Raw genomic sequence first — 12,306 nt, forward strand, 5'->3', positions numbered from 1 at the left:
ATATTCATTCATCTATACTCGATAGCTAGCTATCCACAATGATTTCCTCTATGTTCATGCTCGCTGGCTTTGCCGCCTCGGCTCTTGCCCACCCTACCTCTCTGGAAGCTCGCGCTGGATGCACTTTCACTGACGCTGCCTCTGCTATCGCGGGCAAGGGCAGCTGCTCGACCATCATCCTCAACAACATTGCTGTCCCTGCGGGAACTACTCTGGACCTGACCAAGCTCAAGGATGGCACTCATGTTCGTGATTGTTCCCCAGCCAATGCCCTTCTCTGCTAACAGGATTCCTTTAGGTCATCTTCCAGGGCAAGACTACCTTTGGCTACAAGGAATGGGAGGGCCCTCTCATTGCCTTTACCGGAAACAACCTTCTTATTGAGGGAGCCTCTGGCCACTCCATTGACTGCCAGGGCCAGCGCTGGTGGGATGGCAAGGGAAGCAACGGCGACGGCAAGACCAAGCCCAAGTTCTTCAGCGCCCACACTCTCAAGGACTCCAACATCAAGAGCCTCAACGTCCTGAACACCCCTGTTCAGGCCTTCAGCATCAACGGCGTCACCAACCTTGGCATCTACGATGTTCACATGGACAACTCTCTGGGTGACACCCAGGGTGGCCACAACACTGATGCTTTTGACGTCGGATCATCCAACGGTGTTTACATCTCTGGTGCTATTGTCAAGAACCAGGATGACTGCCTCGCCATCAACTCTGGCACCAACATTACCTTCACTGGAGGAAACTGCAGCGGTGGCCATGGCCTATCTATCGGATCCGTCGGTGGCCGTTCGGACAATACTGTCAAGACTGTCCGCATCCTCAACTCGGTCATCGCCAACTCTGACAACGGTGTCCGCATCAAGACTGTTTATGGAGCGACTGGCTCTGTTTCCGATGTTAAGTATGACACGATCACTCTCCAGAACATCGCCAAGTACGGCATCGTCATTGAGCAGGATTATGAAAACGGCTCTCCCAAGGGCACTCCCACTGCTGGTGTTCCCATCACTGATGTCACCATCAACAAGGTCATCGGCACTGTCAAGTCGAGCGGCACCGATGTTTACATTCTCTGCGCCAGCTGCAAGAACTGGACCTGGACTGGTAACAGTGTCACTGGTGGCAAGAAGTCCGACAAGTGCAAGGGAGTCCCTACTGGAGCTTCTTGTTAAGAAGTTGGATACATTCACCGGTGCCCATAGTCATGTTGGCTCCACATCTTTTCTAGTTTCATCTTTCTCACTTTGTGTATTATTTACTCTTAGAGCTAATTGAAGTCCGTTGTGTAAACTTGCCAATGTCACCACCTAAGAGTTCTGTGACATATGAAGCTCGGCGTTTAGTTTCTGTATTAGCCAGCTGTAAAATATGAATCTCGACATCGTGAGCTGGAGCTGTTGCTTCTTTGGCCTGAGTCGTTCCTGAGCAGCGCCCGAGCAGGGTGAGCAGTCCCCGTTCCCCTCGCTCCATGCGACATTTGAAGCTGCGAGCAAGGTGTCTATCCAGGCATTACTTCATTCAGGAGCTTCCGGAGGCCGCGAGCCACAAATCCATGTATCCATGAAGAGAATCTGGGCCCCAGCTAAGAATAAAAAAGAAACAGATACACAGAGAACATGGCAACACCCCAAATAATGAACCCTGCGCCGACACCTCAATAGGTAACCGAAGACTTGACTTTGTTCACAAAGCCTTCCCCGTTGCGTCTCTGCACCATATCACCAGACTTGTTGTGACATTCACGGATCTTGGCGGCTGTGTCCGAAATGGGAGAACGGGGGCGTTTCTCTGGGTGATATTGGTTGCTGAATCTAACAAGGTGATGGCTCTGGCCCGAGAAGACTGTGGAGGAAGGATCAATATGTGCCACAAAAGTCTGGAAAGTCTGAGAAAAGTCTGATCCTTTGCTCGAGAAAAGAACAGTGGCGTCATATGCATTTTGAGACCAAGCGCACAAAGTAAGTACCCATATGAGGTCGCCCGCCAAACTTCCCAACAAACCTCTGGCTTGGCATCGGTCAGTACGCCCGGCCACAATGGAAATTTCTCCACGGGAGGTGCCTTGCCTGCTTGCGCACCGATCCAGCTGCCACAAGGCAGCCGTCTTGTCTTGCTGGTTTGGCCCAAGCTTGAAAGGCAGCGGGCGATTGGTTCTGCCTGCAGATGGCCACGGATGCTGGCGTGGCGGTGCAGCGTTACGTAACGGCAGGATGCTCAAAAGTTTCGAACTTTGAAAGTTTCAATAGGTACTTATGCAAAAGTTCGAACATGCCAAAAATGAGAACACATTAAGTTCAATCCTGTCAACGTGCCCTGCCGGTTTGTTCTGGAATCGATATAAAGGACGGCACTGTTACTCCATCATTCAACCCCAGAGCCACGCCAGTGCTTTTTCACTACAGCCATTCGCCTTCTTTTTTCCCTTCTGTTTATCAAGTCCTCCTTCTCCAAAAACTTGAAGGTCGATTGATCAAGACCCAATATGTCTCAAGGCCAAGCCGAAAGGGCGCCTGGCCCGTCGAAACATGAGTGGGCTAAGCATAAAGCCACTATCGAGGACCTTTACATCACACAGAATAACACCCTCAAAGATGTGATGAAGATTATGAAGGGTCAAGGTTTTAAAGCTAAGTAAGTAAAGCGCTTTGGAGGCCATCGCTAGCCAACTAATTCAACATGGTTACAAAGTGAACAGCGGTACAAAGTTAAGCTCGGCGAGTGGGGCTTTTCCAAGTATAAGAAGAGAGGAAGGTTGAACGGGAACCGAGTTGGCGGAGGGGATTCAGGCCGAGGTATTTGTACATTCAGATACGTTGAACACAAGTCGCTAATACTCCCTAGATCCTACTATGGACATATCGCCCGGCATTCTAGCCCCCACCGCCCAACCGCTGTGGGGTGGAAATCTAGATAACGACTCAGCGAACAATCTAGACTTCACCGACACGGCCATGGACGGGGTAGACTAGACCGACCCTGTCAATATGTTCTACCCGATAGACTCATTTCAGCCGATCAATCTTGGAATTCCGCAGAATCAAGGAGTATCGGTTGCGTTGAGAACTCTTCCTACCACTGGCACCAGGATTCGACAACCCATCCACCTAGCAGCTCAATCCGGATACCTCGACATGGTGAAGCTTTTGCTCCAGACCAATCCTTCGTGTGCGGGAGTTGCTGGGTCGGATGGTGTAACAGCAATTTGGCTTGCCGCCGGGCAGGGTCACCTCGAAGTCGTCAAATTGCTGCTTACTTACGATGGGGTAGATGTCAACGCAGGCGACAAGGAGTCATTGCGCACGCCCATTCATCAGGCTGCACAGCGTGGACATACTGAAGTTGTGAAGCTACTGTTGTCACAAGGAGCCGTGGCCGACCCAGTCGATGAGGACAACATAACACCGCTGTGGAGCGCTGCCCAACAGGGGTACCATGACATCGTGCAGATCCTGATAGACGTCGGAGCTGACAAGGAAGTCACTTCTACGGATGGAAACCGTCGACCCATTCACCAGGCCGCACAGAACGGTCACCTCGAGGTGGTCAGGATGCTGATGGAAGCCGGTGCGAAAGTTGACCCGCACAAGGACTGCTACGATGACGAAACTCCTTCGCCACTCTGGCTTGCAGCTCAGCAAGGACATTGTGAAATTGCCAAGCTTCTCATTCGAAAGGGGGCCGATGTCAATTTCTCTGTCCATCCGTCAATGCGCTTCCCGATTCATCAAGCTGCCCAGAATGGGTATCTTGATATGGTCGGCCTCCTCGTCCAGAACAAAGCAGACGTTAATGCTCGAGACCAAGACCAATGGCCTCCTATTTCGATTGCGGCACAGGAAAATTATACCGAAATCATTGACCTTCTCCTGAGGAACGGTGCTGATGTCGACGCCGAAGAAAAAGACGGCGCTTCTGCTCTGTACATAGCTTCCCAGCAAGGACACGCGCGGGTTATCCAGAAGCTTTTGGAGTATAATGCGAGATCTTTTGCAAAAAAATCATGTCTGAGACGACCAATACACCAGGCCGCGCAAAATGGGCATCTCGAAGCCCTGAAGTTGTTGGTAGAACAGGACCCACAAGATGTCCACGCAGAAGAGAAATGGGGTTTGACTCCGCTGCTTCTTGCTTCTCAGGGGGAGACACCTGGTCATCTCGAGATTGCGCGATATCTTGTTGAGCAAGGTGCACAAGTCGTCATCTGATGTGTATTTTGAGTGACGGAGACTTCGGAGATGGGGCGATTATGTGGACGATCACTATTCTTTTCTCTTCTTTGAGTATCTCGTTGCTGGTTTACTTGGCTTGTAACTTTTTTGAGATTTTATTTCTATTTTCCGTCGCTGTTAATTTATGTGTCTTTGCCCCTCGTACTCTTACATTTCCTTTCTACAGACCTACCTTACAAAAGGGGAGGAAGAAAGCATTCTTGGTTGCAAGAGGGATTGAGTGCTGTTAATATATCCTACTATTGATTGAACGAAACAGCAGAGTGAAACTAGATCGAGCGAATCAACTATGCAATTAACTGGCTGGGTCGAAGCATGGTTGGTGGTAGGCTCCAATAGTGTGTAACATCAGACTCCTCGTGTTCGAACCGTGGTACAAAGAACTTGATTTTCCCTGGCTGGATTATCCAAAATTTCTCATCTATTCATCTATCTAAAGCCATAATCAAGCCATGATCGGAGAATCCGTTGTTATCGGTCAGCCGAACTAAACAGGACAATGGCATGCAACAAACCAGTTTTATCTAGCCTGAGACCAGCCCCAGCCATTGAGTTCCATGTCATCCGCTTCAGCGCTGGGTAGAAGTCCAAGGCTATCATTATATGTCATTCGGGATGGGAAAATACCCAACGCCTGTATATACTCGTCAAACTCAGTGATGGCCTCGTCGTTAAGAAGCTCATTCGATGTGCGTATCTCTGTGAACTGCTGCGCGATGTTGTAAAGGGCTTGAAACTGGCGGTGGATGTTTGCTGTGGCCTGCGAATACATGCGTGCAGATTCTAGAGAGGCCACGAATGCTTGAAGCCGGTCGAGATCTTGCACGTCTCCCGATTCTATCACGTGGCAGAATATGGCGATAAAAGGGACGAACGGGTTATATAGAATCGTCCTTGGAAACAGTCAGCAAACAAGTATCAGGCTGCGGTCTAGGAATGAGGGTAGGTCTCACCAATTGACATAGACGTCGATGTGTCTCCCACTGTCGGGCCCTAGAGCCTTGCAGTATTCTTGATGCTTCTCAAGAGCAACTCTTGCCGTCGTGATACACTCTGATGCAAAGTGGTGTGTCGAACCCTCATCCGGAGGAAGTGACTTCAGTATCAGAGTCAAAGTGGAATAGAACAGGACGTTTTCTGAGAAGAAGGAAAGTTCTGTCTCGTTTCCTGATGCTGTTTTCCACCTGTTGTTGCTCGTTGGATTCTATTTCAAGTCAGATGACCGCTCCCTGCATGTTATTAGAGGCGATTCAAATCAACTTACGCTTGTTTCATCTACTTGCTTGTAAATCTTTTTGGTTTCCTCGACAAGCGAACGGGCCCAGGTGGCTCTTCTTTCTGGGGCCTCAGCTAGTGCTGCAGGGCTATACAGCATCTTGTAGATCTTGCCCTGTACTATGGACAACCTGATCCATCGGGTGAAGGTTGACGTATATGCGGTGATTTCCGGATCGTCGTGTTGCGGCAGTGGTACTGTGATGTCGTAATCCAAGATGGATGAGGGTCGGCCAAGTCGTAAGGAGAGGCCCTTCTCAACACTGTAAAGTGACCAAAAGAGCCATGCTTTCTGATTAGTCTCTTCCCTGGGCTCACTCTTGGCCGATGATGCACGGTGAAAACCGGCAGTGATGCTCATATGTATGGCCGTAGTCACTAAACTCCAGGCAAGGGAGGTCTGAGATGATCTAATTGCGTGATATACCTGGGAGCTGGCGCGTCAGAATAGTCTCGGGCAGTCAAGACTTGAGGGACTCACAGAAAATGTCAGAGCTGTGATGTGATCTATCGTATGCGGCATGTGAACCGGAAGTCTGGCCAACGCAGTCTCAAGGTTCCCCTCACAAAGGTTCATGTGCTGCTGAAAGTCCCTTCGTATGTCAGTGTCGTCGGTGAGCAGAATGCTTCGCAGGAAGACATCGATGAGCGCTCCATTTACGATGATAAAATCGGCAAGTGTTGGCACTTCTCCTGGCGTATACACCCTGTTTAAATATCCCATGAACTTTGTAGCTGATAAGAACATGTGGAAGCCCATCGACTCAAAACGAGGGTTACCTAGATCAAGCCACGTCAGCTTATGCCTTTGAAGAGTCCGAACAGCAAGTTGGCGCTAACTTTTCATCAAGTCTAGGACAGTCAAGACAGCCTGAATGGGAGGCATAGACATGTCGCCCTGAGGTAACATGGGCATCGAACCGAGTCTTGGGTTGTGTGAAGATGCCATCCCATAAGCATCGGGTATTTCACCATTGACGCTGATGAGCTGGCGCAAGGTCTCCATCCCCTCAGCCATCCGAGGCTGCAAGGATGAAGTACTCACTGCTGTCTCGAGTAAGCTGTTGGCCATGGCTGTATGAGCAGCGAGTGACGAGTCGCCCTCAAAAGCCGACAAAGGTGTTGACGAGGTGTTTGTTGATGGTGTAAGGGGAAATGCCGCATTAAAACGGGGCGCAGCTTGAGATCTCTCTCCTTCGTTGACTATGTAGGGTCTCTTGCGTTTGGGCGACTCAGAGGCTGATCCTGCGCTGGCTGATAAGGCTGAAACATATGGCTCTAGGATGTCAATTACATGCTGCAGTTGCTTCTCGATATTACTGATCTTGTTCTCGCTGAAGTAGTTGCAGTTAGGAGAGAGGCTCTGTCACACTAGTTATCGACACAGGGTCATGCTTACTACACAGAGGTGATATGAATGCGCTGTCCCTTAACGGCAGATCTTTGACGCGATGGAAACTCGCAATTCCAACCCTTTTTGATGCAATTTGAGCAAGGGTCAAGTCGATCGCAGGCAATCTGATTAGGTCAATATTTAAGCTTCTGGAATATCGATTATTTCCATAAAGATTCGGTACCTTTTTTTCTCTGCATATGGTACACTGTTACAAATGTTGGTCAGTGTTTAGTGTTCTTCATGCTGGGAGATACGGCTGACTGACTGCAAGCCGGTGGCTGTTTCGCGAAGACGCTAATGGCCGCTGGGATGTTTGATCTTGCGGCTCCAGATCAGAGTCTACGCATGATTCGTCAACGTCCATGGCTGCGGCTCAAGTGCTGCGCATTCAGGGTCAGGGTGATGGCTGAGCATCTTCCGGAACCCGAGAAACTGCGAATCCGGTGGTTAAAAGTCCTTGAAAGGGGCTCACGTGAAGTGGGTCAGGGGTGACGTCTACAATCGAGATGATTGGATGACTCGGTGCTCGCAGCTTCTCGGTGTCCGGGAGCATAGACATTAACTTTTATTAGTCCCGAAGCCGGAGTCGGCGGACAACCAACGACGGCCTCGGGGTCTTGGCGTTGCGAGAACGAAGAGTGGCATTGTTGTTGACCAGGCACAGTCTGCGGATGATTTGGCTTTCGAGTGTCGACAACTTCAAATACCGTGCTACTTACCGATTGCTGATGTGCATGCTGATGCTTCGTTGGTGCTGTCATTCCTCATGATTAACCGATTTGATACCACCTTGTTAAAGAGACCCGGGCATGCCGAAACAACTCCTAACTAGAGTAACCCACCGAAAAATGCCCAAAGCTCAGCCTTGCCCGCTTAAATCGTGTGATGCTAAACCAGACCCAAGCCGTTCGGGCCACTTGCCACCCACGGCACGATTCTTCCCCCAGCACTTTTGCATGTAATTGAACAACTCGAGATCCACCTCCGTGACTCTTGTAAGTCTTGGCGGCCCTGGAGCTAACTCGTAGAGCCATGGGTCGCCTTATTTTGGGCATTGTTTGACCGAGAACGTACCCACTCGTCATCAAGGGTTCTCGGTCCTGGATTCTCGCATTATTTATGCTTAAGTTCTGTTCCAGAAGGCTCTCATCTCCGTCAATCATCTTTACCTCCTCCCTGACTAAGTTACTATTTCTATATCAACCGCTTCTGTCATCCACCTTTACCACCTCTGCGTTCCGTCGTTTCAAGCATATCGTTTTCTTCATCAGTCTCTTACCCTGGCTGCAACCCGGTATCTCTTGAGCTTAGTGTCGTGCTGTCTACCCCGTTCAGCATACTCCATACGTCTACGGAGTGAGGACTTGATTGGTACCAGTGTTGTACCATCTCTTCTCTTACCATGTCGTTACTATCCTCTTCCTATCCCAGCACGCACTGCCGTTCCTCAGTGAGTTTCTCCAGCTGTACGCCATCCTGCATCTGAATTAATTCTGATCCGTGTAGCCACCAATTCTCGACCTGATCGACTCTCTCATGACCCATCGCATCAGAACACTCAACGAGCTAGTCCGTATAGAGAGAATCGCCGCATTCTGCAAATCAGAGTCCGATGCCCGCGCCTTTCAAGTGCCAATGACGGCCGCTTGGGCCAACTATGTGGACAGTCATCAACTTCTCGTCGACCTCCACGGGCTAACACCCAACTTTCCATTTAGCGGCGAGATTATTACGACCTCATATGTGCGTGTCATTAATGATCCTCTAAGCAACCGCAGCTGGAACTTGGCATGGCTATGTCTTACCAAGATCAAAGAGGATGGGCTTATACCGTTCTTCGCAGCTATTGAATCGGCCAAGCCTGAGATGTGGGGAGAAAAGACACCGACGAAAGAGGAAATAGATCAGTTAGCAATGTTTTTTGAGATGGAGTGGTCAACAGCAGTTGAGACCATGTTCAGACACTGGCCAGTGCCTCCAACTTGGTGCTGACATGATTAATATCTGGTGAAAAAAAAATTTTGCCCTACGTATGTAGCTTGGCCGATTGTATTATTGGTACATTTTATCTGGTCTTAGTCTTGCTCTAAGGATTTTTGAACTTCTCTATAGCCCATGTCGTCAAGATCCCGGTCTCGTCCTGCAGGTCTAGTAGTAACTCTTTCAGAACAGTCTTCTGGCCGGGTGAATCAAGGCACAAGCCAGCCAAGCTCAGTGGCAGTACCAGATGCATCTGAACGGCAGCATGAGGTTTTCCAATGGCAGCGGCGTAAATCTCGGATGCATGGTGGCTAACCAGTTGTGAAAATTGGCGATGAGCCTGAAGCCTTCCTGGGCCGGTTGAGGATGCAATGGTTTGATCGGCAAATGGGCCATGTAGCAAAGTCAGGATCCGAGAGAAGTGATACAAAGGGATAGAGGCCGCCCCCATCGGGTTCGCAATAAAAAGTCCTTGTATTGATGCTCCGAAGTTGCTCATGGCTAAACCGCCGGTGTTAGCAGTTTGAAGATGTGCTTTTTGTTCCTGTGGGATCCTGAAGCAAGGCTCGAAGCTGTCTGGGACCCTGGACTACCAGTCACTGAGATAACCATCGACTTTTCCCTAGTCTACGGGAGTCTCACTCGGAGAAGACGGGGATATACTTGGCTCGTTTGACAACCGACTGACTTGTTCTCCCGCTGGACTTTGATCATCGGACGCGATGCAGTCCAGAATCTTGAGCACAATCCATAGCAAGGTTCTGCAAGCCACAGTCTCTGTCATCTTGGATGAGGATGGTCTAGGGTGGCGCGTCAAAGAGACCGGGACAAGGCGTCCGTCTACTTGTGTAAGAGAAAGACCCGAAGCCTGCCAAAACTTGGCGCTTGCAAATCCAAATCTCGTTTTGCTGAACTTGGCGTATGATGTGAAGTAGTCAAAGGTGGCAAAGTTCCAGAACGCCGCTTTCCAGGCATCCTCAACGTTTGCGTTACAGAAAATGTCTTCGATAGTTTCGTTTACGGCCCCAGCTTCTTCTTGCTGCCCTAGAACGATGCTGAGGAGGTGGTGAGCGCCAGCGAGATGCCTGAGTAATTATTATCCAGACTCATGGATGGGATGACTTGGATAGAAACTCACTGGACTATGCTCAAGTGATGATTATCGAGCAGTTCGTAGACGAGCAATATTGGCATTGCAGCTAATAAGTCGCCAACGTCTTCTTTGTTGAACACACTTCCTGTGGGCGGTGTATCTGAAGGAATTGGAGCTACTGAGAATCTTGTTAGTCCATGCCATGATACTTTCGGGCCAGTGGTCCGTTCAGGTGGACTCACCCATTGACTTCAAACCAGTTATCATGGAGCGAATTGCCTTGTCGTAGAAGCTTGCGGCCTCAAACGACCAATCTACTGATAAGCCATCCTCAGTAGCGAATCTCGTAGTACTACTAGTCGCATGTTGACGTCTCAAATTCTGTCCAAGGTTACCAAGTTGCTTGGCTGCCGCGGCAGCAACGCTGTCTCTTAACAGCCTACTGCGGCGCGCGCGAATGGGTACCATATACCCAAAGTACTTGTCTCAAAGACGTCAAGCCACGGACTGATGAACTCAACAAACCGCCTGATGAGGAGTGCGTGGAGAGTATCTTGCTTGTGGTTCTGCTCATCAAGATCGGGTGAAGAGTTGCATCGGGTTCCAGTAGGTGCTGCGGGCTGGTCGTAAGGGAGGACATCCCGCTGTAACTCATGGTCTGTTTCATAGACAGATGCAGGTGCTGGTTGGGGCAACTGAGCACTCGCGTCACAGATATCGCTCTCTTGATCATAGTATACAGCGGGGTCCAGATCGAAGAATCTTGCGTCTTCGAAAACGGATTCTTGGGGGATAGTCGTTGAGGTTGATGAGCTGATGATACCTGACTCGACATTCGTTGTCGACGGCCCGGTCGGATCTGAAAAGACGACTGGGCCTGGTGTGGCCTGCGTGGAGGCGCTGGTGGCGTCGGAATGAGGCTTAGAAGATCTGGTCGAAGCAAACTTCCTGTGCAAACCAGGTCCTTCGTCCCGAAATAGCCGCTCCTTTTCGTATCCGGGGCACGGCTGGGAGTACTTCTCACAACGCTGGGATCCAGGCTTGCGCCTGTCACACTGGGCCACTAAGGATAAGCAGATATTGGGACGAGGGAGTGGCGATGTGGCTCACCTTGACTCGACGTTTCCGGCATCTGCCACAAGAAGACTGGGCAATGTCCAAGGGCGGCATTGTTGGACAAACGAGATTGCCCGACTCGGGTCGCGCTTCTAGAAGGAGAAAAACAGAGCGAAGTTCATGGAGCCAGAGGCTAAGGAATGATCAGGGGGCTGGTGGTACAGTGGGAATGGTTAGTTTTGGCGTGCGTGCGGGGGAGCCTTGACTCCTCAGGCAGCACATTTTGAATGGCCCATTCTGCATAATCACTGCCGAGATGACGGAAAATGAGAGACTGATGGCGGAGGCATGGATCTTGGACCACGCTACCGCCGCCGGTTGGCTTTCCCGCCCCAGGGCGAGCCCCGAGGGAGGCGGATTTGGCAACCCTTGCCATTTTCTCACCACTAGACTAACCGGGTCTTCTACGAATAAGTAATATCACTATCCAGCCAGCCAATTGGATGGAGAACGAGGTGATGATTGGAAGAGTGTATTGAGAAACAGAGAGAACCGTTATGCAGCTATTTTAAGACCAAAACGGCTCCGTGTGGTCTACTGACTCCCAAGGCCTCAAAGTATATCGTCATTGGTTTCTCTTTGATATTACAATCTTATCCTTGACTCTCAATGTCCCCCCTACGGGTGTTACATAGGCGTAACGGCCAAAAACTGGCCTATCTGCTTTGTGTCAGAAACTCCGTAACGTATCTCCGCACGTTCATATTGCTTACTGGGGGATGTGGGCACGACTCGCCTGTCTCGAGCAAGTAACCCAAAAAGCTGGCGCTGTCTATGTACCACTCCGCCCGTCTCCAAGTCTGCGTTGAGGCTAAGGCAGCGGGTGGTCTGTGATATACAGCATATGAGTGCCGTTGGCGTTTCGCTGGATCCAGACGTGACCGTAAGCTCCTGCCACATGTCTTCGTCAAAGGGGGGAGTGTTTTGATTGACAGCAATGTGAATGTTGGGACGGAGTCGGAGAATGATGTCTTCTGCTTGGAAGTTGGGTGGTAACCTGGATCTAGCCTCACCCTCGGACGACGACGAGGTCAAGAGAAATGGAGCTGCATCAGCGAACCGTACTCTTTGTCCCGGCTGAGCAACGCCATATTGGAGGTTATCGGAGCCTGGAACCGCTCGGCTACCATCGCCGCCAATGAACAGAAGACGGACGCGTTGGCCTAGATGATGGCTAAAGAACGAAGCTGGCACTTCGCCCATGTCAATCCC

At 50.3% G+C, this 12,306-nt stretch overlaps 3 protein-coding genes across 3 annotated transcripts; all 3 read left to right on the forward strand.

Moving 5' to 3' along the window:
- Positions 1-38: 38 nt before the first annotated feature.
- Positions 39-1,177, forward strand: LRP88_03512 (endo-polygalacturonase; the record flags this gene model as incomplete). The annotated part of the gene is made up of 2 exons (XM_083240131.1): positions 39-245; positions 299-1,177. 2 exons carry the CDS (start codon positions 39-41, stop codon positions 1,175-1,177), a joined length of 1,086 nt encoding a protein of 361 aa, XP_083105261.1.
- A 1,812-nt stretch (positions 1,178-2,989) lies between these two features.
- LRP88_03513 (ankyrin repeat domain-containing protein) lies at positions 2,990-4,210 on the forward strand (the record flags this gene model as incomplete). Its single annotated transcript, XM_083240132.1, has 1 exon — positions 2,990-4,210. One exon carries the CDS (start codon positions 2,990-2,992, stop codon positions 4,208-4,210), a length of 1,221 nt encoding a protein of 406 aa, XP_083105262.1.
- Positions 4,211-8,307: 4,097 nt separating this feature from the next.
- LRP88_03514 (uncharacterized protein) lies at positions 8,308-8,897 on the forward strand (the record flags this gene model as incomplete). Its single annotated transcript, XM_083240133.1, has 2 exons — positions 8,308-8,355; positions 8,412-8,897. 2 exons carry the CDS (start codon positions 8,308-8,310, stop codon positions 8,895-8,897), a joined length of 534 nt encoding a protein of 177 aa, XP_083105263.1.
- Between the last annotated feature and the right edge of the window lie 3,409 nt (positions 8,898-12,306).

The sequence above is a fragment of the Fusarium phalaenopsidis genome, assembly GCF_050370095.1.
Source record: "Fusarium phalaenopsidis strain FUZ10S chromosome Unknown contig_32286, whole genome shotgun sequence".
NCBI lineage: Eukaryota > Fungi > Ascomycota > Sordariomycetes > Hypocreales > Nectriaceae > Fusarium > Fusarium phalaenopsidis.